The 27,534-nt window shown below is 39.5% G+C and overlaps 4 protein-coding genes across 4 annotated transcripts; 2 read left to right on the plus strand and 2 right to left on the minus strand.

Annotated features, from left to right (window-relative positions):
- Positions 1-846: 846 nt before the first annotated feature.
- LOC131302727 (2-methylpropanoate--CoA ligase CCL4-like) lies at positions 847-4,811 on the minus strand. The gene is made up of 3 exons (XM_058329526.1): positions 3,713-4,811; positions 3,239-3,560; positions 847-1,417 (listed from the first exon to the last, which is right to left on the minus strand). The coding sequence occupies exons 1-3, from the start codon at positions 4,750-4,752 to the stop codon at positions 1,124-1,126; spliced, it is 1,656 nt and encodes a 551-aa protein (XP_058185509.1). The 5' UTR covers positions 4,753-4,811; the 3' UTR covers positions 847-1,123.
- A 5,212-nt stretch (positions 4,812-10,023) lies between these two features.
- On the minus strand, positions 10,024-13,154 carry LOC131302728 (protein LEAD-SENSITIVE 1). The gene is made up of 2 exons (XM_058329527.1): positions 12,871-13,154; positions 10,024-11,012 (listed from the first exon to the last, which is right to left on the minus strand). The coding sequence occupies exons 1-2, from the start codon at positions 12,965-12,967 to the stop codon at positions 10,342-10,344; spliced, it is 768 nt and encodes a 255-aa protein (XP_058185510.1). The 5' UTR covers positions 12,968-13,154; the 3' UTR covers positions 10,024-10,341.
- A 2,735-nt stretch (positions 13,155-15,889) lies between these two features.
- Positions 15,890-19,194, plus strand: LOC131302729 (FACT complex subunit SPT16-like). Its single transcript, XM_058329528.1, has 3 exons — positions 15,890-16,367; positions 17,704-18,264; positions 18,987-19,194. Exons 1-3 carry the CDS (start codon positions 16,005-16,007, stop codon positions 19,014-19,016), a joined length of 954 nt encoding a protein of 317 aa, XP_058185511.1. The 5' UTR covers positions 15,890-16,004; the 3' UTR covers positions 19,017-19,194.
- A 1,973-nt stretch (positions 19,195-21,167) lies between these two features.
- Positions 21,168-22,038, plus strand: LOC131302730 (uncharacterized). The gene has a single exon (XM_058329529.1). The coding sequence runs from the start codon at positions 21,294-21,296 to the stop codon at positions 21,879-21,881; it is 588 nt and encodes a 195-aa protein (XP_058185512.1). The 5' UTR covers positions 21,168-21,293; the 3' UTR covers positions 21,882-22,038.
- The last annotated feature ends 5,496 nt before the right edge of the window (positions 22,039-27,534 follow it).

Below are 27,534 nucleotides of genomic sequence, written 5' to 3' on the forward strand. Positions count from 1 at the left end.
TACTAAAAAATGGTTATTTTTCAAAATACTATTTGGGTAAAAGTAAAAAAAAAAATTTAATTTTCCGATTCTTCTCGTCGAGGCGAATCAATAATCTACAAAAGTTAGGCGCAAAACTAACAAATGCAAAAAAAATTCAAATAAAGACAAAACCAATTTAATTTTTCTTAGTATAAGTTTAGGAGAACTCATCCACTGCTCCTACATGTCTCTAATGATTCACCACTAGCCGGCCTAAAATCCTATGAAAATGACCTACAAACAGGACCCAAAAACTTAGGCTCAAGTTACTCAATAGCAAGTAGGCGACTAACTATATATTTCTTTCGTCCCAATTTATTTGTCTAATTTTGAGATTTCAACTTTTTGAGGAGACGAAATAATTACTATACATTCTAAGAAGCGTTGAGTTTTCAAGAATACTCCTCACTTTTTTGCCATTAAATGATATTACACATTCTGTAATGCATAATTTTTCAAAAAGACAAAAGCACTGAGGAAACTTTTTTAAGTCCGCCTAAAATTAGACATACATTTTCAGAGATGTGAAAGTCTAAAAATGGACAAACATATTGGAATAGAGGGAGTATCAACCCTACCTACATTTTCACCGTCCATAAAACAATACCTACATTTTTTAGGCAAGAAGAGAGTGGGACTGTCACAATCGTTGACGTGAGAAGCACATTTCATATGTCGATAGAAACAAAATTTAACCTACAAGGTTGTGAATCTACCAAATTGATAAGGAGGGAGTATCAACTGTGCCTACATTTTCGCTGTCCAAAAAAACTATCTCTACACTTTTTAGCCAAGATGAGAGTGGGACTATCACAATCGTTGACGTCATGAGAAGCACATTTCATATTTCGACAAAAACAAAATTGAACCTACAAGGTTGTGAATCTATTAAATTGAGACAGAGGGAGTATCAATTATACCTACATTTTCGCTGTCCAATAAACTATACCTACGTTCTTTGGGCAAGATGAGAGTGGGACTGTCACAATCGTTGACGCGGGAGAAGTACATTTTATATTTTGACAGAAACAAAATTTAACCTAACAAGGCTGTGAATCTACCAAATTTCATCCTCATACAAGAGACGACAATACACTCTTGTTTACATACGACTTCTCATTGGCCCCATCGATTTTGCGATCTCCCTGAGTATGAATTTCTGCATCTTTCCGGTCGAAGTCTTGGGAAGCTCATCCTTGAACACCACCGTCTTCGGCGCCATGTAATGCGGCATCTTCGCCTTGCAAAACTCTACAACCTCCTTTTCCGTCGGATCGCGGCCGATCCCTGGTTTCAGACTCAGAAAAGCACAGGGAGTTTCGCCCCAGAATTCGTCTGGCCGTGCCACTACTGCCGCCTCGTTCACTGCAGGGTGCGAGTAAAGCACCGATTCTACCTATTGGTAAAAGGTACCCATGGTGGAGTCAGGAATTCCGTTTAGAGGGGCGATATTTCACAACAAACTAAAATAATTTAAGGTAAAATTTAAGGAAGAAATACCGAGCACACAAATTTAAGTATTTTTTAATAGGCACAGTAACTTATAGTTTAATGTATTTAAAAGATTCAAGACATAAACACAAAAGATAAAAAAAAAATAGGCCTATCTGAAACAAATATTTTTAATCCTTTAAGTGGTCCATTGATTTGGTTGAAAATACGTGAAAACAAAGTAAACAATAAGTCGTATACCCAAAATTTCCAATTTCTCTAACATTTTATAAATAGATGTAACCCAAAAAAAAAAAAAGGCGTATGGGATAAAGGGATTGGGAGGGGCCGTAGAAAAAATTATATAGGTACCGACAGGCCGCACTGGGCCGTCTCTAGCCACCGGACAGCCGATTCAAGCCGTTCAAAAATTCCCACGTAGGCCCCGTCGGGGTTTTTTTTTATAAAATTTTTGGACGGCTCGGATCAACCATTTAGTGGCCGGAGACGGCCCGGAGCGGCCGGTACGAAATCCCTCCCCCGATCGGTACTCATAGCATAACTCGGGGCTGTAGTGCGGCAGCCGCACCACGCCGTGTAGTGCTGCCGATCCAACCGTCCATTTCGGCATTGACGGCTCAAATTTAATTTGAACTCCTATAAATCCAAGCCGTCTATAATTCGAATTCATATCCAAGCCGTCCAATGCCAAAATGCACAGTCGGATCGGTCGCACTATACGTATAACACCCTAGATCTGGGATTAAGTACCAAGGGAGCATGTGACCCCTGTCACTGTCACATGTTGGCTCCGCCCCTAAAAGGTACCAATAATACTAGTAGAGTAAAAAATATAGCAGATCCATCACATAATAAAATGGAGTAACATTTATTATACTTTATAATAACCTCTATTTACCAGATGAATGTCACTTTACAAGAATATTATGATGTCGCTGACTGCAGGACGCTAAAAATTAATGAAGAGTGTTTGCTAACAACTATTGATAATTAGTATTTATTTTGTTTTTTCAGCTTATTTGACTAGAAAAAAAAAAGTGAGACTATTTTAAATACTCCATCCGCCCCAAATTGGATGACAATTTTTGATATTTATGTCAATTTTAATTTCTTGTATCTTTCAATATGAATTTTTAAAAATATGCAATATAAATCTTGTTTGATAGTTCTCGATTAATTTTATTATACAAAGTTTTCAAACTCATGAAAAAAATTATAGATTGAAAAATATAAGAAATGAAAAATGATACAAATTTCAAAAATTGTCATCCTTTTTGAGACGGAGAGTATAAAATACCACCATCCAAAAGATAAAAATACAATTTAAATGTTACTAAAACACATATAGTGGTGTTGGTACGATGAAAACAAGTTGCTAAACTGAAAAAGAGAAATGCTTCATTTACAGGCAATTTAGCTACTACTTCTTATTGCACTTGGCCTTGCATGCAGCTCGAAGCTTGGCACGGTTAGGCAATTTGACTTTGCTTGGTTAATAATCAAATCAAGCTTGAGCTCTAGTTTTAGGCTCTTGTACCAAAAGAGTTGAACCCAATACTCTCAAATCCAGCTCAGCTCAGTTCGTTCTCGAGTTTTGAATTTCAAGATCTATATTAAACGAGTCAAGCACCTAAAAAATCGGCTTGACTCCACTCGTTTGCACCCGTATTCAAAGCAGCCCATCTTGATCAAAGGGTTTTCAACTCTCAAGGACATCTATTCAGTAGAAAAACAAGAAATAAAAATTAAAATAAAGGAAACTTACCTCGACGCTGCTAACGTTCTCGCCGCCGGTGATGATAATATCCTTAGACCTATCCTTGATTTCCAAATACCCGTCCGGATGCATTACCCCCACGTCCCCCGTATAAAACCACCCGTCCTCCCTCATCGCCGCCGCTGTCGCCTCCGGATCCTTCAAGTATCCCAGCATAATCGACCCGCCCCTCAGAACCACCTCTCCGATGCCCGACCCGTCTCGTTTAACCCTCTCCCCGGTCTCCCTGTCAACCACGTCGATCTCCGCCATCGCCACCGTCGCCACCCCCTGCCTCGCCTTCAGCCTTGCCCTCTCCGCCGCCGGGAACCTGTTGTCGTGCGGAATCCAGATAAACAAACGGTGATTACGAATAGAGTTGAAGAACAAAACAGATGCGCCAAAGAAGCAAACCAAATTAATCAAACCAAACGCGAGAGAACATGAGTGGAATCAAACAGGAGCAGAAAGAAAACACTTCACCTGTCCCACTCCCTCTTCCACGCGCACGACACCACCAGCCCAGCCGTCTCCGTCAGCCCGTACCCGTGGCTCACTCGGAACCCCATCGCCTCCGTCCGCCGGAGCACCTCCGCCGGCGGCGGAGCTCCGGCGGTCAGGATCTCAACCGGCTTTTCCAATTTCTTCCCGTCCGGACAATTCGACAACATGTTGAGGACCACCGGAGCGCCGCACATGTGGGTCACGCCGTGGCGGCGCACGGCGGCGTAGATTGCGCCGGCGTCGAATCTCCTCAAGCACACGTTGGTCCCGCCCACGGCGGCGATTCCCCACGGGAAGCTCCACCCATTGGCGTGGAACATCGGTAAGGTCCACAGGTAAACGGGCTGTTTCGGCACGAACCAGTCGATCAAAGTATCGACGGTGATGACGAAGAGTCCGCGGTGGCAGTGAACCACTCCCTTCGGCGACGACGTCGTTCCGGACGTGTAGTTTAACACGACCGGGTCCCACTCTGTTTCGGGCCGGACCCACTTAAACTCCGGCTCGCCGGTTTCTACCAAGGTCTCGTAATCGGTGAGAAAATTTTCGTCCGAAAAGCCTGTTTGTTTTGGATTATTTTCGTCCGGGATGAGGATTAACCTCGGGCGCGGGGAGGACGCGGGGAAGAGAGAGAGGGAGTGGAGGAGGAGAGCGGAGTACTCGTGGTCGACGAACACGAGTCTGGACTCGCTGTGGCGGAGAAGGACGGACACGGTGCGGGCATCGAGGCGGGTGTTGATGTTGTTGAGGATCATCCCCGCCATGGGCACCGCGAACTGAAGCTCGTACATGGCGGGGATGTTGGGGGCCACGACAGAGATCACGTGGCCCCTGTCAATCCCCAGGGAGGTGATCGAGGAGGCCACGCGGAGGGACCGAGCGTGGGTTTCGGCCCACGTGTAGGTCGTGTCGTTGTAGACCAGGGATGGGCAGTTGCCGTACACCGTGGCGGATCTCTCCAGGAATCCGATTGGGGTTAGGGGGCTGGAATTTGCGGGCCTTGGCTTCAATTCGTCCATCCCCCCTCTCTCTCTCTCTCTCTCTCTGTAGGTTTGTTTATCAGTATGGGGAGTGTGGTGTAAAAACAGAAGGGACACGTTTTGGGTAGTTGATAAGGCTCGTGTGAATTTTTTTTTGTAAGGCTTGCACGCGTTGGGCACATTTCTTGGTTGAATTTTTGGTAATAAAAATTTTGTAGATTTTTATTTATGATTGAAAAATTGTTAGGTGTTTTCGGTAGTGAATAAATTATTGAAAAATATCAAGTTATTTTCGATAGTGAATAAATTGTTGATTGGTTTGTAAGTAGAGTTACTGTAGCAATTTTTTTTTATTGACAACTTTTTGGTTAATAAAAACAAGATGGTAAAATGCTGAAAAATTTTTATGAGTGAAAATACCCCCTTAGTGTACTTTTAAGTTTTAATACTCATTTCGTTTCAATTTGTTGTGCCTATATTGACTTTTCCTAAACTTAAGGGAATATCATTATTACATTGACTTTTGGTCAATTTTACCATTTTACCCCTTGATGGAAAAGTAAAATTACAAAATAATAGTAATGGTATTGGAGCCAAATCCAAAAGTAGTAGTCTAGTCTTATCCTGTCGAATTTAAAATTTGAATTTGGGAGGGAGAAAAATGTGTGTGTGTGCCCGCGCGGGGGGCGGGGCGGGGCGTTGTGTAATATAGATATTCAAAAATGAAAAGATTTGTAATAAAGCACATCATTTTGAAACATTCCAAAAAGAAATATGAGCATAATAAAGCGAAACGGATGGAGTAAAAAAGTATGGAAAATGTGATATTAAAGATAAGCATCAAGAAGCAGAAGCGGTCAGTTTGGTTAGTTGGAAATGAGAAAAACAATGCAATAAGTGTTTATCCTTTTCGGATAAAAAAAGAAGTGTTTATCCTTCGTCAAGACACATATTTAAATTCTGTAGAAGCAAGATATTTCAAATTTTAAGGCATTGAAGGATTTATCCGATCGTTAATATCAGAATCTCGGGATTTATGAAGGTGACAACAAACTGGATTGGACGTCTAATAATAACAATAAAAAAGAGAGATAAGCATCGAGGACGTGATTTAAGAAGTTAAATATAATAGTATTAAAGTAGTTGACATAAAGGGTTTTTTTTAAACTGTAGTTAACTTAAATTTGATTTGTTAGAATGGACGTTTAAAGGAGAAAATCCTTCTTTCCGGCTGTGTCCATGAAATTCGGATTATCCAATGTTGAAACGGACGATTGAGATTGTTCAATTTCGCAAATAGCTTATTCACGGCAAATAGTCCAAAAGGATTAAAAAAAACCCAAAAACAGAGTTGTTGCTGACGTGGAACCTTTGGTGGAATGGACTATCATTAAAAGAAAAAGGACTCAATATTTAGGGGATGTTTACACTAATAAAAACCAATTAAACCTAACGCATTGTACAATTTCGTTTTTACGGACAAAAAAATTTCAGCATTTTACCATCTCGTTTCCACTAACAAAAATTTGTCGACAAAAACTTTTTTTGCTACAGCAACTTTACTCACAAACTCATCAACGACTTATTCACTACCGGAAACACTAAACAACTTCTCAACTACAAATAAAAATCTACAAATTTTTCACTACTGGAAACACCCACTTATGTATCTTTAATTTAAGTGGCTTCGCTCTTGACATGAGTTATTTAATTCGCATCGGGGTGTGCGTATGTGAGGACGGAGTACAAGCGTGAAATCGTTTTTGAAACACATCCCAAAACTACTAAAATTCGCATGCATGATGATTAAGAGCGCGATCGCAGTACAATGATTGAGAATGTGAGCGACATTTTGAAAGATTATGTGACTAAGCTTCTGACCTTTTCTCCATGTCGTATAAATGTTCATTTTCGGAATTCATCTTTTAGGCCAACGGGTGTGGTAGCTAGATAAGAGTTTTTGGCTTCTATTTTCTGCATTATTCGCATTTTTAGCAAGTTTTTGTTTATTTTCCCTCTAGATTTTATTGTTAATAGGACCATGCATGCTTTATATTTTTTGAATCAACTAGTAGGAGGGATAAGGAAGTTTTTGAATCCGGAACGTGAAGACTCGAGCCCTAAAGTCACATGGTACGAGAGATAGCTTCGATCACTAGGTGGATTCTCTAGTCTTGGATCGGGCAGTGGATAAGGCTCGTGGGAAAGAATCATGCAAGGCTTGAATGCTTGAACGTGATGGCCTTATCACGTTCAAGCTTCAATTTCACATTTTTACTCTGTTCTCGCATACGCACATCCCGATGCGAATTAAATAACTCATATCAAGGCTTGAACGTGATGGCCTGATGGGTGCGCACATTTCATGGTTGAATTATATACTCCAAGAATGCACACCGTGGGATTAAAGATAAGCATCGAGATCCTCGGAATTTGGTCAATTGAGAATGAGAAAGGCAATAAATGCTTATTTTCCATTAAGTTGCATGTTCGAATTCTGCAGAAGTCAAATGTTTCAAATTTTGGGATAACTCGAGAATTGTTTTGTCGTTACTTTCAGGATGCCACAATTAGTCGAGATGCGTGCAAATTAACCGGGATATCGGTTATTTAAACAAACAAAAAAAGCATCGACGAGATAGTTTAACAAGCTAAATATAATACTATTAAAATATAGTTTTTTTTTGATTCGCTAGAGTGAACGTCTAACCTTCAGTTGTTTTTTGTTTTTTTGTTGTGGAAAATGTGTTAAAACTTTCCGTTAAAGTGGGGAAAAAAAACAAAAACAGAGTTGTTAGTGAATAGTGATGTGGGACCCATGGTGAAATGGGCATAGAAATTTGGTAATGCAATGTATTGAAAGTACCAGGTGTCATATATGGATGTTTCTAGGAAAGTGTGATCAGATAAGCAATGTTCTGAATTTGTTTTGAGTCTCAAAAATTCAGCATACGGTCCATAATAGAGCTGTAAACAAGCTGAGTCAAATTTTGTCGAGTTCAAATTCGGCTCGTTTAGTACTCGTTTATTAAACGAGTCAAAAATTCAAGCTCGAGCCTTAATGAGCCATGCTCTTATTGAGCCGAACTGAGTCATTTACTAAACAAACCTCTTTAATCGAGCCGAGCCACCCTAATGAGCCAAACCAAGCAAAGCTCGTGAGCTGCTCGATTCATTTACAGCCCTAGTTCCCAATACATTTTCTTTATCTATGTCTCTCCACTTATTACTCTCAAAAATCTCATTCAAAACCCTGGCCGAATAGACTCGAGCCCTAACATCACATGGTTTGATTTTGCGTTCAACCCCGGCCACGTGTCCATCTATCTCTGATTCCTATAAGAGAAAATTAGCTTACGGTGTCGTAATTTCTTGAGTTTGAGTGCAAGATTACGTTTTTGCGATCCCCGTCGGAGGCTTAAAGTCGCCCACCGTGGAGTCTAGCTTCAATGAACGAAGAAGTCAGCCAACATCTAAAAAAGAAGATGAAGACGTAGGGTTTTTGTTAAGGGTGTTGTAGACTTAATTTTTTGTGCTGTTTTTGGAAATTATACAGAGATAAGAGTAGTAATTGGCAAGTTATTTCCTGTTGGATTATGATTTTGTTGTTTCTTTTACAGAAAAAATGGGAATACTTGTTTGCTGAAAGGGATAGATTGAATACAAATGACGAACACACGACTTCTTTTCTTTTTTTCATTTTCTTTGACAGAAATTTGATATGTGTGAAATGACGAGGATGTCCTCATTTTGACGGATGAGGCTAGCAGTGTTAGACTTGGGAACTTGACTGATACAAAATTGACACGTTGGGGGCTAAACGTCTTCAATGGTTACATAGGGGACGGAAATGAGACAAAGGCAATACTTTGGGGAGTGATGAGTTTTGAAATGGTTGACGATTAAAAAACAAGAGCAAGCGAAAGGGTCATTTGCAACCAATTTAGTTGCCGATGTCTTTGGATAGGCACCCAGGTGAGGTGGTGCAAGGCACCCGGGTGAAGGGGTGGGAGGCACCCGAGTACAGGAGTGTGAGGACAAAGAAGGAGGTGGATTTCTCACGACCAAAAGGGGGTGATTGTTGGGTTTTTGTCCATGAAAATAAGCCGAATAGTGTTTGGACCAAAAGATTATGTTTGTGGGCTAATTAAATGGGTAGAAGTTTCTACACATTTGTTTTAAGAGCACATGACTTGCACATGGGTTTTAATTAGTTTCTCTTGGAAGCTAGTAAGGGTTTTTTCTTGAGATAGTAATTAACAAGCCGGGAATCATGCAAGCTTATTATTTTATGGGAATTGCAATAAAGCAGGAGTAAAATCATAAAAATTCTGAGAACCTTTTTAGTTTATCACAAAATCACTAAAATCTGCGTATTTAAAGTGAAGGAGAAAGAGAAATGCTACAACCACACCCAAAATCATACACCCTCTCACAAGTGTGGGCCCCTTGGATTTTGTGAGAGAGTGTGTATCCGGGTGTGTGATCTTGGATGTGGTTTAAGACTTATCGCCTAAATAGTAGTAAAACCCAAATTTTCTCAAAAACAAGGAGGAAAAGAATAGGAAGAAAGAAGAACAAGCATGTGCCTCAGGAATCCACAAGCAGCCCCCTTTATGGACTTAACTCTCAACTTGATTCAGCTAATTTTTTAGGAGGAATGGTACTTTTCTTCCTCCAAATTCACTTCTCTATCTCATCCCTGGCTATTATTGAGAAGGACTGCGATCTCAGGTATATCCAAATCATATGTGTCACTAAACCGTTCTCAAAACATGACAAGTAGTCTTATCACCATTGCGGCGTTGCCTGTACATGCTCCTAAATATGTACACCATGCAAGAAAGTAAAAACTGTAACTTCTCGAGGTCAGTGCATGAGGTTATACGCCTCACCTTCGGTATAAACCTTCTGTTGCTCAATTGATAATCGCAAAGCAGGCAGACATCCCGGGAAGAAAAAGAGCATACATTATATAAACCAATCTTCCGATATCTTTTATACGTGGTTTCAACAAAATTATGAAATCAGAATGTGAAATACGACTATCGGTTGGAGATTATAACTATCTCAATTTCATTATCTAATAGTAATCAGCTGAGCCCAAAATAAGACAATGACAACAACAACAACAACAGAACCTATGTAGTCCCCAATCATAGAAGGTATGGGCGGCGAGGATTGGAAACAGATCTGACCTTTGGCAATATGCACAAAGTGAATGCTCTCAAAATACCACTGAAACAGTGACCCCCTATACATGTTTTGTTGCGGAAAATAAGACTAAACAAAAGAAAACCGAGAAGAACATAAACCAAGGATATCCGCTAGAATAACATTAAAACAAAAGAAACAACAATACAGTGTAAATAACAGATAGCATCTGTCACATCAGGGTACATATAACTCAAAACACGCAACCGAATAACAAACGTTCAACATATGCCGCCACAGCATAAAGCAGGAACAGCAAGAAGCACAATAAATGGCAAATGTTCAACATATGCCGCCACAACATAAAGCAAGAACAGCAAGAAGCACAATAAATGGCAAATACAAGCGTTTAGTGATCATGAATGCCAGTAAATAGCAACCTACTAGGAAATGTTGGTGTGCCATGCATCACATTCAGTCTTTCTGGCCCATCTCAGGCGCAGCCTCTGACACATCTACACCAGGGCGAGCAACCAGCCTTTCGACTGGGACTTTAGTCACATCACGACGTACCCCGATATCAGAAACAAATCGGCTAACACAATAAACACCACAACCCACTGCGGCCAAACCAGGAAAGCTAGTTGTCAAGAAACGAAGTGGTGAAGAAACGACAGCACTGGTGGCAGCTAGAAAAGATGCTGCCTGTCCACTCCTACCCAAAGAAACGGTAGTGAAGACAAGTAAACCTGTCTTACAGTATATTGCAAAGTCCTCACAGTTGTTCTTAAAAATCTGGTAGGCACCAAAACCATTCTTCAATAAGAAATCAGCACGGTGAAGGACATCCTCTGGTGGGTCAGAAGGGGCAAGAGTGCAAGTCCCACCTCGAGCTTTGGCAAGAAAGAGAAATGGCGAGACAGAATACTGGAAGATATAGAGGTCACCACCATAGAGAAAGCACTCAAGGCATGAAGAAATGACACCATCAAGCATTGATTGATCGCCACATTGTGGGCATGGAGAGTCCTTAGGATGAGAGGGAGATGAGCTGAAAATTATGCGGTCTAAAAATGTTCCTGTGCCTATCTCCTGTCCAGCACCCCTAGTGAAGTGGATCACCTTTCCGTCACCAGCATATATACCTGGTATTTGACAAAAGACCAGTCAGAAAAGCAATGATAAGAATTTCAGCATAGAAATAACAGAGTGACTTAAAATAAAACATGTATAGGATACCTAAGAAGGTATAAAAGAGAAGAATAAATGAACAGAGATTGAAAAAAGAAGAAGAGTGAAATCCATGCCAACAATTGCAAGTTAATTTTATATCTAACAAAAATATTAACAGAAAACTGCAAAAGTTTGTAGGCGATATTCCATTCATTTTGGTAGGGCAATACCAAATTGACAGGAAAAATAAATTGCAGGAGGCTGAAAAGTCAGTTTTCCCGCCACGTGTTAACTCAAGCAAGAGGGGAAGGGCTGGAGGCTGCTTAGAAAACTGGAAAACACGAGTTTCTTTCTTCTATACCACCTGTTATCCACTTCTCGCCCAGAGAAACACAAGGTTCTAGAGGGATACTTCCTTTTCCATATCCTATTTTTGTCTGCCAAATACCAAACAAAATAAAATTTTAAAGCCATTCTCTAGGTTATCTGAATTCGACCTCATTTGTCATTAGGTCACCAGACCTTGCAAATTCCTGTTTGCCTTGTAAAATTTTCAAATCATAAAGGAGTATCCCTGGCCTCATGTTTAGTCAGTGCTACCACAAACCTTGGCCTAATGCCAATTTTTCGGCATACAAATTTTGAGTCCTGCCACCAACTTATCCCAACATCCTCATAGAGGATACATCCTGTTGGCTCTAGTATTCTGTGAAATCTCTCTTCGCTGGTCCCAGCCATCAAGCACATTTTTTCATCGATTTGGTCCAAACATTTTGGTACCATTACAATCCACAACTGGTCAAGAAAATAAAATCCATCCATTTGGTACCATTACAATCCACAAAATTTGGGCATTTGTATTCACTCAGCAATTATTCACAAAGGAGTAAAAAAATTATTTCCCTAAAGCTCCTCTATTATTTGAATGAATATAGTTGTCGTCATAGAAATCAAAGCAACAGCAGTCTGCTACCTTGGGCCTCGTAAGAGATCTTACTAAATCTTATTAACACTTTTTCCAGGTAATGCATGGTGTCCCGGGCCTAGCCTCTCTGATGCCTTTGAACTTTGATTTTGGGGGCATGGTTCCACAGAGTAACATCCTTGAGTTCTTCAAATTTTGGAGTTACAGGGGGCCACTACGTCGGTGCTAAAACTTTCTAAGAGCAGCCACTTCGTATATGCGTCGCCAAATGTTAGGTATGTCTCTAGCCCTCCTCGCCCATACCCCCATCAATTGGTGATTACATGGATACTGTAATTGTTGTACGCCCACCTTATACTACCCACTCTAGCCCCTCTTATAGCTGTTTTACAAGCTTACGCATGTGGTGAGGTGACCCAAAAGTTGCTGGCAAATGGAATCAAACCTGTGAAATTCGGGTAGTAAGCCCCAAGTCCTAGGCTTTGACCACCGGGCCAACCCTTGGGGTAAGACTTCTTGTGAACACATGACCCTCAAACTCACGACCTCCCGCTTGAATTCAGAGCAATAATCATGGAGAATGGTTATTTGAGTACCCATTTCTCTTTAACTCTCTACTACTCGATCGCATCTATGCTCAGAATCAGATCACCAAGTTTAATTGAAAGGAACACAAAACAGCAAAAATTAACAGTAAGCTCCAGGAAAAAAAAAAAGAATTCGAATCGATTCTCATGTTCAGTTTAATCTATCAATCAACCAGAGTCTAAGCAAAAGGGCGATGGAATCGGAGCTCCAATTGAAATAATCGAACGATCTGAGGTGTCATTTGGCAGCACAAATGCATCTGAAGCAAAAAAGTTGGAAATGGTAATTGAAGAGAAATGGAAAAAAAACGGACGAACCGTGGTGGGCGTAGAGGTGGAAGTTCCTCCAGGAGTAGATGTGGTCGCCTGGCTTGAGTTCCTCCCGGCTGGTCTTGTTCGACAGCACTCCCACCATTTCTCTATCTCCTCTTTCTCTGTCTCTGTCTCTCTAGAATAGAGAAATGCGGGTGAGTTTGCTTAGCATCTAAGGATCGGTTGATTCCGGGAGCGTACCACCGTACCAATTGCGTGTCGGTTGCGCGTTGCTTGGAACCCACCTGAGAAAAAGGTATCCGAACAACTTATGTATTCCGAAAAAATCAGACCCTATTATACCTTTCCGTCAAAAATATCGTTAAGATGAAGGGGTCGACATGGATAATTTTTATAGATGAGGGGTTAATGGGGGCGATTTTTAAGAGATATAATCGACATTTTCTCTTATTCCGTTAACATAGTTATAGCTAATTTTTTACTACTTCATATAGTTGAAGAGGTCTGTATGTGCAGTTTTAAATGTCAGAGGGTCTCCGTAAAAAAAAGTGATAATTGAGAGGTCTCCATATATTTTCACCTAAGTTTTTTTTGGTACTTAGCATTAATGTTTTCTTTTTTACGGTAAATATATATTTTTATTTTGATCTGCATTGTAAAAGATTTTTTACACTCTTTTTTGTATAAATGTACATACTTTAAATTTTAAATCTTAATGCCTAAAATTACATGCAGCAATTTGTAAAGCACATTGAAATAAATAAACGGAAATCATATAAGTACCGACCAGGGAGGAGGGAAATCGTACAGACGGCCGCCGGCGGGCCGTCTCAGGCCAATCTGAACCGCCCAAAAATTCTATAAAAAAAAAAACCGATGGGGCCCACGCGAGAATCAACCGCATCCGAGGTGTGTAGGGTGTTTGATTCGAGCACCCTTTTTTCGTGTGTAGGGTGCTCGGATCAAACACCCTACACACCTTGGATGCCGTTGATTCTCGCGTAGGCCCCATCGGGTTTTATTTAAAGAATTTTTTGACGGTTCGAATTGGCCGTCCGGTGGCTGGAGACGGCCCCCCGGCGACTGTCGATACAATTTCTCTACTCGCCGGTCGGTACATATAGCATTACTCATAAATAAATTATGCTATGAAAAAAGGTAGAGTGCATAAAAAAATTTCCGTATTTTTGTGTCCTTTATAAAATATAATTGTTGTGTAATTTAAGACTATTTCTCAATTGTCTTAATCTGAACAAATTTCCTAATCTTCTCCATGACATTAAAATTAACATGTAAATTTTTTAGGATTAATTACTTGTTGCCCCCTTTATCTATACACGTTTTTCACTTTATCCCCTCATACTGTAGAACGCTACAACCTACCCCCTTTATCTTCTAATTCCTAACACATAAGGCCTGTCGTTAGTCTGGGATCCAAAAAATCGTCAAAGGGGCATGTGCATGTCACATGATTTGTAAAAAAGAAAAAAATTAAGTGCTTTAATTTTTAATCCGTTTGAATTGATGCGAAAATCTTATTTCTCTGATCATTTTATCCTAAAGGATCAAAATTAATTTTTGGCTCTAGGGCTCTTGTTAGTTAGCCCTAAGAGATATTTGGTTCTACTACTTTCTTAGGACTAATTAACGAGAGTTCTAGAGTCAAAAATTAATTATGACCCTTTAGGATAAAATGATCATAAAAATAAGATTTTCGCATCTGTTCAAACGGATTAAAAATTGAAACACTTAATTTTTTAACCATATTTTTTAATATATAAACTACCTATGAAAAATTAAGTGCTCCAATTTTCAATTCGTTTGAATCGGTACAAAGATCTTATTTCTATGATCATTTTATTCTAAAGATTCATAATTAATTTTTGACTCTAAAGCTCTCATTAATTAGTCCTAAAAAAGTAGTAGAATCAAATATCTCCTAGGGTTAACTAACGAGAGCCCTAGAGTCAAAAATTAATTTTGATCATTTAGGATAAAATGATCAGAGAAATAAGATCTTCGCACTGATTCAAACGGATTGAAAATTAGAACACTTAATGTTTTTCTTTTTACTAATCACGTGACATGCACATGCCCCTTTGACGATTTTTTGGATCCCAGACTAAGGCACCGTTCCAGAAACCTTCTTAAAAAATAAGCAGTTTATTTCACATTTTCAAACTCAAAAATAATGTAAATAAAAAATAAATTTTTAAATTTTTTTTGCATCGTATTAAAGATCTTAATGAGATCTATTAAACAAGATCCATATTAGTAGAAAAATTATTTGCGTAAACACATTATTTTTGAGCTTGAAATTGCCTTCTTAAAAAATAAGTACTTGTTTTACGTTCCGGAACGGGGCCTAACTGCAAGCCTTATGTGTTAGGAATTGGAAGATAGGGGGTAGGTTGTAGTGTTCTATAGTAGGATGGGGTAAAGTGAAAAACGTGTATAGATAAAGGGGGCAACAAGTAATTAATCCAATTTTTTAAAAACCACACACAAAATTATTTATTGCTTGGTTCAAAATTGCTCGACTTTTTGCAATGGATTACATTTTTTTGGACAAAAGGGATTTAAACAGCTTTGGTTTGTGAAAATAATTTACTATTGAAAATGCATTTGGAATTTGATAATAATAAGGTCTAATTGGACCTAAAATTAGTTCACTGTTTTTAGATTATCCTATTCGAAATTTATTCACATATGCATCAATATTTCGTAAAAAAAACAAAAGATTTACAAAAATGCTACTTGCACGACTGTTATGTTGGTTGTGTGCGTATTCTGACTGTCTAGATGTATTCGGACGGTCTAGATTTTAAAAAAATTCTTCCAAAGAAAAGTCTAACTTTTATGGGAACGAGTTTGAGTGAATCCTGGCCAATTATTACGACAATGGACGGCTAAAGATTGGTTGTGTATTGTGTTTTACACACATAATTGTTGTGTTTTACACAACCGTTATGTGTAGCACTTTTGAAACATTTATTATTTAAAACAAAAAAAAAATTATCGACACCGAATTTTCTATATATATGGCTTCACAATAACCACATAAACCCTAACCGTAATATATTCCCACCGTTCATCAAAAACTCAATTCCAAAATTTTTTCAGCCTCAGAAAAATCCACAACAGGGGAGAGAGAAAAAAAATATTCAAGGCGCCCAAGAATGAATCCGAAGCTATTCAAGAAGCGATTGATCGCCTTGTACTCGTGTTGGAGGAAGCAAAGGAGGGATCTATGGGGAAACGCCGACGTTCTGGTGATCTGTACGGACTCACCGGGAAATCCGACCCGGCCGATCTCGTCCATGTTCTTCTCCTGGTTGATGGGCCACGATTTTCTGGACACCGTGGCCGTGTTCACGAGGAACGAGATATATTTCATATGCGGTAGGAAGAAGTTATTGAGCGTGGTTCGAACCCTAGAGTCCCCTGCCATGGAAGCGGTGAATGCGAGGGTTGTGGTTCATGTGAAGAGTAAGGATGAAAATGGATTGGAGTTTATGGACGGGATTATTCGAGGGATGAAGGTAATTTTGAGACTTCAATTTCAAAATCTTGGAATTGTTTAAATTGGAGTAGTAGTCTTGTTGTTTAGGACAAAGACTCAACCTAGAATTGTGTGCAACCGAACCAAGCCGAGTTTCGTAGTGTTCCAGCTGCTCGCCCTTAATGTGTCAAACCTGGCTAATTTACCTAACTAGCCTCTTAAATGAGCCAAGCCTACAGAAATGAGTCGAGTTTTTGTTAATGAGCCGAGCCACACGAGCAGCTCGGTTCATTTGCAGCGCTATGTCCAAGCAGAGGAGACTTAGAATTTGTATCGAACAGTGGTCCAAACCACATGTATTTTCATGTTGGTAACAAAAAATGTGTTTCGGAAGTATATATTGTTACTTGTTAGGTTTGAGAAGTGTGTATAGTTAGCCACCATTTAACTCTATACATGTGACCAGAAGTGGTTCATAACTTGAAATTTTAGTGGGTATTTTTTGGAAAGTATAGGAAATTTTAAGAAACGTTTTACTCAATGGACTTACGGGGGGCCAACTCCGTAGTATGTTTTGAGGATATATGGAGTTGTGCAGGGCGCGGGCACCTGCCGGTGCCCACTTGTGTCCAGCCCCCTGTCCAAGTGACATGATTTTAAGATCTCTGGTAACAATTTTTGGGAGACAATCCTAGTTTCGCCCACAAAATCTTTCGAAATTTTCCTCAGAATTTCTAGAGAGAATGATGCAGTTGATCTTGCTTTACTTGTAAACATAAAGTATATGTCACATGGTTTCATAACTTCATCAATATTGTTGTCACTCGACTCGCATCATCCTAAGATGAATATCTATATGCAGGGTCTTATGAAGTATTTCCTTCATATATTGTGAATAATGACATTCTCATTTCTAAACAAAAGAACAGCTCCTGTCATCTTCTGATCTACATCTGTTTGAAAGTTCGGTACAATTGTCTTTTATTCAACGTGCTATGTGATAGAATAGATTTATGCATTGTATCCTGGGAGTTATATTTGGTTGTCAGAATGTGCATGGAGGATCTCGATTATAGATTCAGCCCAAAGAATTGTTTGGCGGATTGTGCCTTTTAGCTCTATTTTTAACTCTATTTTTATTCTTATGTTTTAACTTTATTTGTTCTCAATTATAGTTTAGAACGTTTAATGCCTGTTTAGAACGTTTATTGCCTGTTTTTTTTTATTTGTTCTCAATTATAGTTTAGAACATTTATTATAGATTCAACTCGGTAGTATATTTTGAGGACTTACTAGGTCAGTCATTTATTGCCTGTTTTTTTGTTAGTCTACGATTTCTTTTGTGTATACTGTATAGACATATAACTTTGTGGCAGGTAGCATATGATGCCAAGGCTGATTGCAACAACACTCGCCCTCTTGTTGTTGGGTATATATCAGGGGAGTCTCCGAAATCAAAGCTTCTCTGGAGCTGCTTTAACAATTTGAAGCCCAAGGAGTTTAGAAGTGCTCATGTGACTGGGTTTTCACGGCTGTTGAATCATGACCAAGATGTCAGATATTCAGGCGACTCTACAGATAGAAAGGACTTGGAATTATTCGAAGAGAGCATTTCTAGTTATAAGGTTTTTGGATCCCATCATCAGGATTGTCCACAAATTCAAATGCAATCACTACCAGATACGCTTGAGCAGATGTTGGCATTGACACCTGAGAGGGGAGAGGAAGCACCACGTGAAGGCAATGGCAAGAAATTGCAGTTGGAGATGGGAGATGGAAATCCACCTGGAAGTGTACAGGACAAGGGTGAGAAATCTTTGCATTCTGAAGAGGTAGAAGAGAGCTCTTGGGAGGATGGTTCGGTTTCTGATGAAGAGGATGAATGGGTGTTGGTTGAAGATGGTGGTAAAGAAGAATACATGGGTAAAAGGAACAAGGTATACTTCTAAATGGAAAAACTTGTTTCTTTGTGAATTTTGATACAGAATGATGCACTGGCAATGGCATTTGCAAGACAAACTAGCTTGCAAATGAAGTAATATGCAGAAATCAACCAAAATAAGGCAGTGGCGGTAGTCCTAGTATCATAACCCTTAATGATGGGTGCTTTCTGTTGAAATGAAAGGACCACCCATCATTCTGCCCAAAATTTTTGTAAAATATTCCTGCATCACAAAACTTTCTAAAATGGAAATTTGTACGGTACAAAACATATAGTGAAGTTCCCCCTATAATGATGCACTTTGTATTTTGTTCATTTCAAAAGGAAGAGTCAAAATTCTCATATCATTTTGTATCGAGAGTGTGGAATTCTCATATTTTTTGGGAGTACTACTTTTCTGAAGCTAAAAGTCTAGAATTAAGTACACTTTGCGTCGCACAGAAACCTGCACAAGTGGGTGGTTCTCGCAATTCGTAAAGTAGTTTCTAAAGAGTCGAGTCCTCTTGACGAAACCTTTTCCTTAAAAATGTAAAAAGCAAGGCGCGCGGCCCCATTTTGTTGTGATTTTCTGTATGATTTCTTGTTTTGTTGATATACCATCACTGTCCTCAGTTGAGGTGGGTTGTGTTGTGTTTTGCTGTCCGTTTTGTTTGTTCCTATGATTTCTGTGGTCTGTAACATGTTTCCTGGCTTTCTCATGTAAATGTGTTGAAACAGTCTATGGCTTTGGCAAACTACAAGTTATGACGACGACAACGACGACGGCGTACAGTGATCCTGCGTTGCATAGCTTTTTGTTAGTAATGAGGGCTCGTTTTTGTGAAAAATAAGGTGGAATTTCTGCAGTTTTTGACTGCTTTGGTTTAAGCCTGAAAACACCATTTCTGTTAATAATAATTCTGGTAGAGTTAAATATTTTGCTGAAGTTATGTTTACTCTCTCCCGGTGTCCTTACTTCCAACTTGAGTTAGACTGGTCGGTTTTATTCTCTCTTAGAAAATGATTTTTCATTGTGTTATCTCATCAGGGCACTCTTAGATTTATCTTTGGGTTTAAAATCGCACACCATATAATTTCTAATGCACGCTTGAAGATAAAATTTGGAGTGCGTTTATCGGATAGTGAAGTGCGAAAATCATACATCTCACCGATTTGTTTAGCGCCAAAATAGAAAATGGAGGGGAAATCAGAACAAACGACTAATTACTACCTATGGTAATAAACAAGATTTTAGTCGCATAAGCTGGCCTCGACATTTCAGTTATCCACGAACAAGATAAATAAAACACCCTCGTGCATGGAGTTATGGCCCGGACGGTAGGTAATACTCCAGGGAACCTTTTTAGAGAGCAAATTGTTGCTTCTGCGGCAGACTACTAGGATAATTTGAAAAATCAACTTTTTGTCAACTCTTGGGATTATTCAAGGTCTTCCCTTGTCTGGTGGCGGTTTGGATGGATTAAAAGAGAGAAAGTTGGCGGTTCGGGAAAGAGCCAAGTTTTTTTCCTTCTCTTGGTAATGCAGGATGTGCCGGGTCAGCTTACGCGTATCTCGGACTAATTTCTACAGTCTCTTCTATAGTTGTTTCACATACTTACACATAGAGTGAGGTGACCCCATGAGTTATTGACAATGAGAATCGAACCTGAAATTTTAAGATAGAGCAAATACTTAAATCTCAGGCCAAGACCAACCCCTTAGGGTTAAAGGAGGTATTAGAAATACCTCTTTGCTTTGGAAGTAATCTCTCTTATCTAAAGAGAATGAATTCTTGTGATTTTTCATATAAGATAGACACATTAGACTCGTTACGGTTCTATTTTGCCAATTAAGAGTATTCATCTACAACCATCGATGCATTTATTTTTCTATGCAAAAATTTAAGTGGATTGAAAATCAATATCTTTGTGAAAGAAGAATCAACATGATTTGTCCAAATATTCATTGATATATTCGATTAACATAAATTTTTGTATTTTTTTAATGCGCCAAAGATTACAAAATGAACGATGTGATGAAGTAAGCACATTTTGCATTACGATGGGAGATCATCAAATGTGAACAATTACGAACCAATAAAAGTCTAGTATTTGAAACAAGATCCGTTGTTAATAACATGACCGGAACAAGAAATTCGACTAGAGAATAAGAAGAATACTTTGATACTTATCATCCACTTCACAAGTTATGAACACTTTATTTTTGTTGTAAAATTTTTTTTTTTTTTTTGGAGATTGATTTTTTTGTTGAATAAGTAAACACTTAAATATAACAGACTCCACCCTTCTTGGCCTCCCCGAAATATTAGTGGTAAAGAATGTGGACTCTGATGTTAATTCGAGATGAGCGCAAGCTAATCCAAGACACCATACATTACAAAAAAAAAAGTGGGCTCCGGTGCCTGAATGCCACTAGATAATCACCCAAATCCCCATAGTGCTAGGGCTCACATTTGACCCATGAATTCAACTACCTAACATATCCCTTGTCGAAATACATTTATTTTAAATAAATACCCTTGTCACACTGGATTGGACCTATTTGTTTGAAGATGGAATTGATTGAAATCCAATGAACATAATTTTTGACACAATTTAAAAACTTTACGAAATTAACGTTTTCCATAATGTGCGAGCCTGTTCGGGGCCCACAAAAAACTAAACTGAACACAAATGAACCACAAGAAATTTTTCGGTACCGAGCGGATATATCCCACGTGCTCGCTCTACACTCCCGAGCCGTCCGATGCACTTTTGGACGACTCAGATTAAAACCTTCTCTCTCCTCTCACCCCTCCTCTTTTTCTCTCATTTTCTCTCTCTAAATCTGAACCGTCCAAAATCATATCGTACGACTCGAAGCGGGCACCACATGTTACCCACCCCGGTGCTGAAAAACTTCTCAATGGACCACAGGTGAACTGGACAGGACCTTAACCCCTTCTTCCCAACCACTTGCTCCAACTACCATCCCTCATTCTTCCCAAAATTCTCTCTCTCGTCTCTCTCTCTCTCTTGTAAGTCAATGGCGACCCAGACCGTCCACCGTCTCCTCCTCCTATCCCTCCTCGCCATCTCCGCCACCGCCCGTCCCGGTCGCCCCTTCCACCCCTGCCAAACCCTCATCCTCTTCTCCACCTCCACCACCTCCTCCTCCTTCCCCCTCCTCCAAAACCCAGATAACTTCTCCCCACAAAACCCTAACCCTAACCCTAATAACAACTTCCGCCGCAGCCAATCCATCACCCTCTTCATCACCGAAATCAGGCCCGTCGACTTCTACCCTTCCATCCCCACCATCGATCAAAATCGCGACGATTCGTCGCTGTACTCCTCCTCGTTCCGCGATCGCACCAGGGACATCCTCAGCGTCGTCGGGTCCCTCCTCTTCGGCGTCGGCTGCGGCGCCCTCACCGCCGCCACCATGTACCTCATGTGGTCCCTCTTTGCCGCCAACCGTTTGAACCTCCGTGATGATTCCGATGACGAATCGGACTGTGACGAGGATGGATTTGAGGGTGATGACATCAGCCCCAAGAAGATTGGGTACGTCGCGATCCCCACTGCTGCGAACTCGGATTCTCCGGTGGTTGTTGCGAAGGAAGTGGTGTGAGAAGCGACTGGTGGAGTTTGCTTTTACTTTTAAGTGTTTTTTTTTACTATTAAGCAACTGGTGCTTCTTCGTCTGTATCTATTGATCTTGTACTTGTATAACTGCTGCTTATTATGATTGAATATGTATGTGCTGCTACTTATTTTGTGCTCTCTTATTTGGATTTTATCTGTACAAATTCTAAGTTCATATGCATTTGTGGCTGATTCTGGTATGTTGGGTTGATTCGATGTTGGTTTTCGTCGTTTTAACCCGCTCGGTATAGTGTCAGCTTTGTGATGACCCTGTCTTCATTTTCCATAGTTTCTGCGTCTGTGATCCCATAAGTGCTGCTCTTTTCTGTTTTCTTAGCTGAATTTATCTGTACAATTCTTAGTCTTTATGCATTTGTGGATGATCCTCATGTGTTAGGTTGATTTAATGTTGATGATGTTCGTTTTAATCGTTTGGGGTAACAAGTGGAGAGAGAGAAAGAGAGATGAGAGTAATAAATGGGTTGTTTTGGGGAACTCCAAGTGAAGAAAGCCTGTCCCCTGTCTTCATTGTCTATAGTCTGTGCCTCTTTGATCTGTGTGCCTCTTTTCTGTTCTAATTTATGTGCTATGAATCTATTGAATTTGGTACTGCTGTTTGTGAGAGTGACCCGTTTGGTCAAATGAGGGGCGAATGATTGATGTTTTGGAATACTAAAGGCTTTGATTACGGTCGTGCCTGTATCTCTCAGCTCTGTGTAGAACTATGCCAGTGTCTTCATCTTTGTTAGTCTGCCTTGACATACTGATTCCCAAGCTCAATCTTAACATAGACCCTTATAGATGCTGTGTGACATACCGTGATTTCCACCAGTGTTGCTCTTCTGTATTAGGTATGTTGCTTAATTTGATTATGTATTGAAGATGGTGTTCATGTTTTTGATTTTGTCCGTTTTGGGAAATTTACGAGTTTACAATGTTTACTTATTGTTAAGTGAGTACTTGTTATTTTGGAAGGCTAAGGTTTAATGTTGGAGCCATCCTATCTCTCATCCGGGCATGGTATCATGTTTCCATTTTCAAAAGGCTGCCTTGACATGCAACTGTCAAGCTTTATCTTCCATTTATATTGAATTCTGCTTATAGGTTTTTCCTTCTTCTTCTTCCTCGCCTTACATGTTTGAGTGATGTATTTTCCAGAGGTAAGTATTTGGACTTGGTATTGTTGTTGTAGATTGAAATCGTGGCTTTGAACGCATAAAAGTCTCTGGTATTGTTTGATAGGGCTTAATTTTAAAATTTCCCAGTGTTGGAAAGAAAAAGTTTTGTCGTAGCATTTGCCGCCAGATTTCAACCTGCAGTTTTAGATTGGGATTTGCATACATGCCTCTCGGATTTGCCATTTTTTGGTGGAATTCTTGTTTCAGCTGGGATCCAACCAAGAAAAGTAGAGGTTTGAAGCATTCTTGCCAGTCGAACCCTTTACCACCGTGGTCACTGTACATGTTTCTATTCCTTTCCGTTGCCAGTACTTTGCTGCATTGACCTGTCGATGCGGTTGTTGCCTTAAATGACCAACTACTTTGATCCTATTGGCCGATGGTCATCTAGATGTTCTCACATCATTGCTCTCCTCTGACATGGCTAACGGCTGCATCGACCTGTCGATGCGGTTTTTACCTTAAATGACCAACTACTTTGATCCTATTGGCCGATGATCATCTAGATGTTCTCACTTCACCGCTCTCCTCTGACATGGCTAACGACATGGAAAACTATGCGACGTTGAATGTACCTTGTTTTCAGTCTAGATTATCGGATATGGCAGAATGGATACTCATAGACGTGATAGACTATATTCACAAGGAACTATGAATGATGTAGGAGAGTTTTGCAAAGTAACCTGTGCTGTGAGTTCCAAACCAAAGTCGAATATGAGAGGGAAGTGAAGTTACCTGTGCTGTCGATTTCTTCAACTGTTTCAGGATTGGAAGGCCAACTTCTAAAACTTTGTCCCCTAGAGAGCTCCTAAAGGGTGCAGTGGATTTTATTAGTGGAGACGATGGAAATCTTCCTGATTCGATGAGTTGATTCGAAGGCACAAAAAATTTAAGCAAAAGGGCAGAGGCGGCTCTATTTGGAGCCTTCAATGGTCAATTGCACACCCAAAAAAAATTCTTTTTGCTCAGAATACATGTAAAATTTTTGGGCTAACATTACTTTGAATACTCAATCCAAATGTCAATGAATGCTCACCCAAGAAATAGCCTACAAATTAATTCACTTTAAAATTGGAAGCCCAAATTTCAGCCCACTAATCCAAATTTCAGTAATAAATGGGTTGTCAATTAGCATTACAAAAGAAGTCAAAAGATTGAGGTACTTGGTATGATTGTAGAAGATGACCCATCAACAGATCGCAAAGCTCAAGCTCATTCTATTAAAAAGTCAATCCTATCTTTCAAATTTGCCTTCTACTTACACTTGGTAATAAAGGTGATGAGGATCACAAATGAGTTGCCAATGGCATTGTAACGACCCTGATTTTTGGTAAATAAAAATTTCGTTAAATATTTAAATTTTATTTTAATTACTTGGATTTGCTACTAAAAATTTCTTTTTAATTTTTATAATCCGTCATAATTAGATTTGAGATTTATAAAATTATATATTTTCACGCCGAGCAATCTAGTCATTTTCTAAAGACAAGTATGCTTGTAGAAGCACTCGTATTTTTTTTCTAGTGAGTTAAAATAAAATCTTTAAATTATATTTCTTGGCTAGAAATCCTACTTGGCAAGTAGAATTAGTTTCCAACCAATTCGTTAGAAAACCCTAATTACCGTTTCAATCTAGTTACAATTTCCTAATCCTAGATGGACCTTTTTGACCGTCTTTGAGCCTTATGAAACCCTCCGAACCCTATTAAACCATTAGACTGTAGGAGTAATCATTTTATTCCTATGTTTAGTCATTTCACTTTACCTAGCATCATTACTTACCCTACCTATTGGATAATAAAGGCAAGGGAAAACTTTAACCTTTGGTCCATAAATGTTAGGGAAAATATTATCCCTTGGACAATAGATTCCCATGACTAGTCATATCAAATTATCACCAATATTTCTTTACCCCTTGGTCCATAATTGTTAGGGGAATTTCTATCCCTTGGTTAATAGACCTTTGACTTGCCAAAATGCATGACAAGACAAGTCATACAAGAATCCCATCATTTTGCTTCAACCTTAGACTTGCCATAATGAGAACCTAGATTTGACTAGTCATTCAAGCTCATACTTACCTTCTTTAACCAATGGTTAATAAATGCTAGGAGAATTTTTGACCATTGGTTAATAGCAATTAAGTTGCCAATGAGGCTTTGATTTGACCATACAAAATCATGGGCCAAGAATATCATCATTTTACTTCCAAGACTAGTTAACCTAACCATGCATGCATGCAACCCTAAGATTTTAGCCTTAAACCTAATAATCCTAGACTTACTTTCCTAGACACTCATATATATACTTGTACACATATATATATATAGATACAAGTGAGAGAGAGAGAGAGAGAGAGAGAGAGGCCGGATGGAGAGAGTGGGGTGGAGTGTGTGCATGAGTATTGATTACTTACACAAGCAACATTTATAGCCTTAAGCCTATTTTTTTGACTACATGCCAACCCATTTCTAGTCTTTCAAAGTACAAAGTTAGCCAATGATTTCATTCTTCTTGCAAGCAACCTCCCCATAGACTTGACAAGTCCAAAACCCTTCATGATGACCTAAAGATTTGGCCAACAAATGGAAGTGACAACTCATGGAAGACTTGGCATGCTTTCAAGCTTGATTGGACATGACAATAGAGCAAATCCATGGGAGAAAGGAGAGAAGGGGGGGGGCCGGCCATAGAGGAGGAAGGAGAAGCTCAAGTGTTGGCTATAAATAGCACCCCATGCCTTCCATTCAACTCACACCTTCACTTCTTGCTCCCACTTCTCTCTAGAAACCATTTCTGTTTTTCCAGGCAGCTTACTGCCCTCCACGAATCTCCATTTTTCTCCTGCTTAAAGTAGTTTTTAGAACCAACTCCCTTCGAGAAAGTTGTAGAGCACTTCGAAACCTTCAAGTTAGACCCAAGAACCATCCAAATCGGTGAAGAAACGACAAAGATATTGGCATCCGAAGTTCAGTAAAAATCTCGGATTTCCATTTCCAGACAGCATACTGTCTCTGCCTTTATCACCATTTTTCTCCTACCTAAAATAGTTTCTAGGATCAACTTCCTTCACGAAAGTCGTAGAGCACTTCGAGAGCTTCAACTTCGACCCAAGAACGATCGTATTCGGCCAAATATTGACCAAGTTACTGCCATCCAAAGTTCGGTCCAGATTTGCAAGTTCACCGCCCGTAGAAAATCTTCCAACTAGCTTATTCGGCCCCGACTAGTTTCGGATCAAGGTAGATAAATCTCTACTCATTTTCCCTAGTATAACTTTAGTTATTTTGCTTATGATAAGGCAAGTTAAAGTATTAGGAATAAATAGCAAGCTCGTTTTACAAAATCTTGAAATGACATTACGATCATGTAGATTTTCTCTATTCACTTCCCTAAGTATAAGTATAACCTCTTGTTCCCTAAACTCTACGTATAGAATCGTATGTTAGATAGTAGAATGCTATTGACTCAAGGTATCAATATCCTTATTGTTTTCCTTAAGTAGATAAGGTTATCTATTGTTTAGTTTCAAGTAGATAAGGTTATCTATCGTTTAAAAATGCATGATTGTCAATAAGTTTATCTCACTAATGGAGGTATGAACATGTTGGATAAATGACTTTGTCTTAAATAAACATATGTTATATTGAATTTCTCAAAAAGTAAGATATAACGATTTTCGAAAGATAAGATTTTAACGCTTGATTTGAAGTATTCATATTTTGATCTTTTCGAGCATGCTTAGCAATATAGAATTGGATGATCTTGTTAGATTACAATGAATGATTTATGGTTGCGTATGTGAAAAGTCCTACCGCGGAGTCTATGCATGAGAACGAGACACGGAAATCGAGAAAATAGAAACATGACACCTAGGGTGTGGTTAACAAGAAAAAATGTGTTTCGAAGGAGGAAATATTTTTGAAACTACATAATGACCGATTTTGATGGCATTATGTGAGATGTGTGTGTGAATGTGTGCCAATGGGAACCCGGGACGGCGGAACCATTGTGAGGATACTCGGGAACCCGGAACGGCGGAACCGAGGTTGGGTGTGTGGCTTGGTTATCCGCGGAGAGGAGCCAATGCAAATGTGTGCCAATGGGAACCCGGTGCGGCGGAACCATTGTGAGGATACTCGGGAACCCGGAACGGCGGAACCGAGGTTGGGTGTGTTAAAAACGGATTTTGAAAATGTTGATTTGGTGATGAAAAGTGAAAATGGAGACACGGTCTACGATGAGTTGCGTAGGAGAAACACAGAAAAAAAAACATGGACACCAACGATACTTGAATAGTGAATGTGGATGTGTGATTGTTACTATTCGTCGTATATGATTTACTGTTTGTAAGTTATGAGTTAGTGGGTAGGGTTTACTCTATTGAGCGTTGTAGCTCACGGTGTTGCCTTCTTGGTGACCCTGACATATTATATGGGTGGCGACGCCGGTATAATGTGT

This window comes from Rhododendron vialii, chromosome 10a (genome assembly GCF_030253575.1).
Source record: "Rhododendron vialii isolate Sample 1 chromosome 10a, ASM3025357v1".
Lineage (NCBI taxonomy): Eukaryota > Viridiplantae > Streptophyta > Magnoliopsida > Ericales > Ericaceae > Rhododendron > Rhododendron vialii.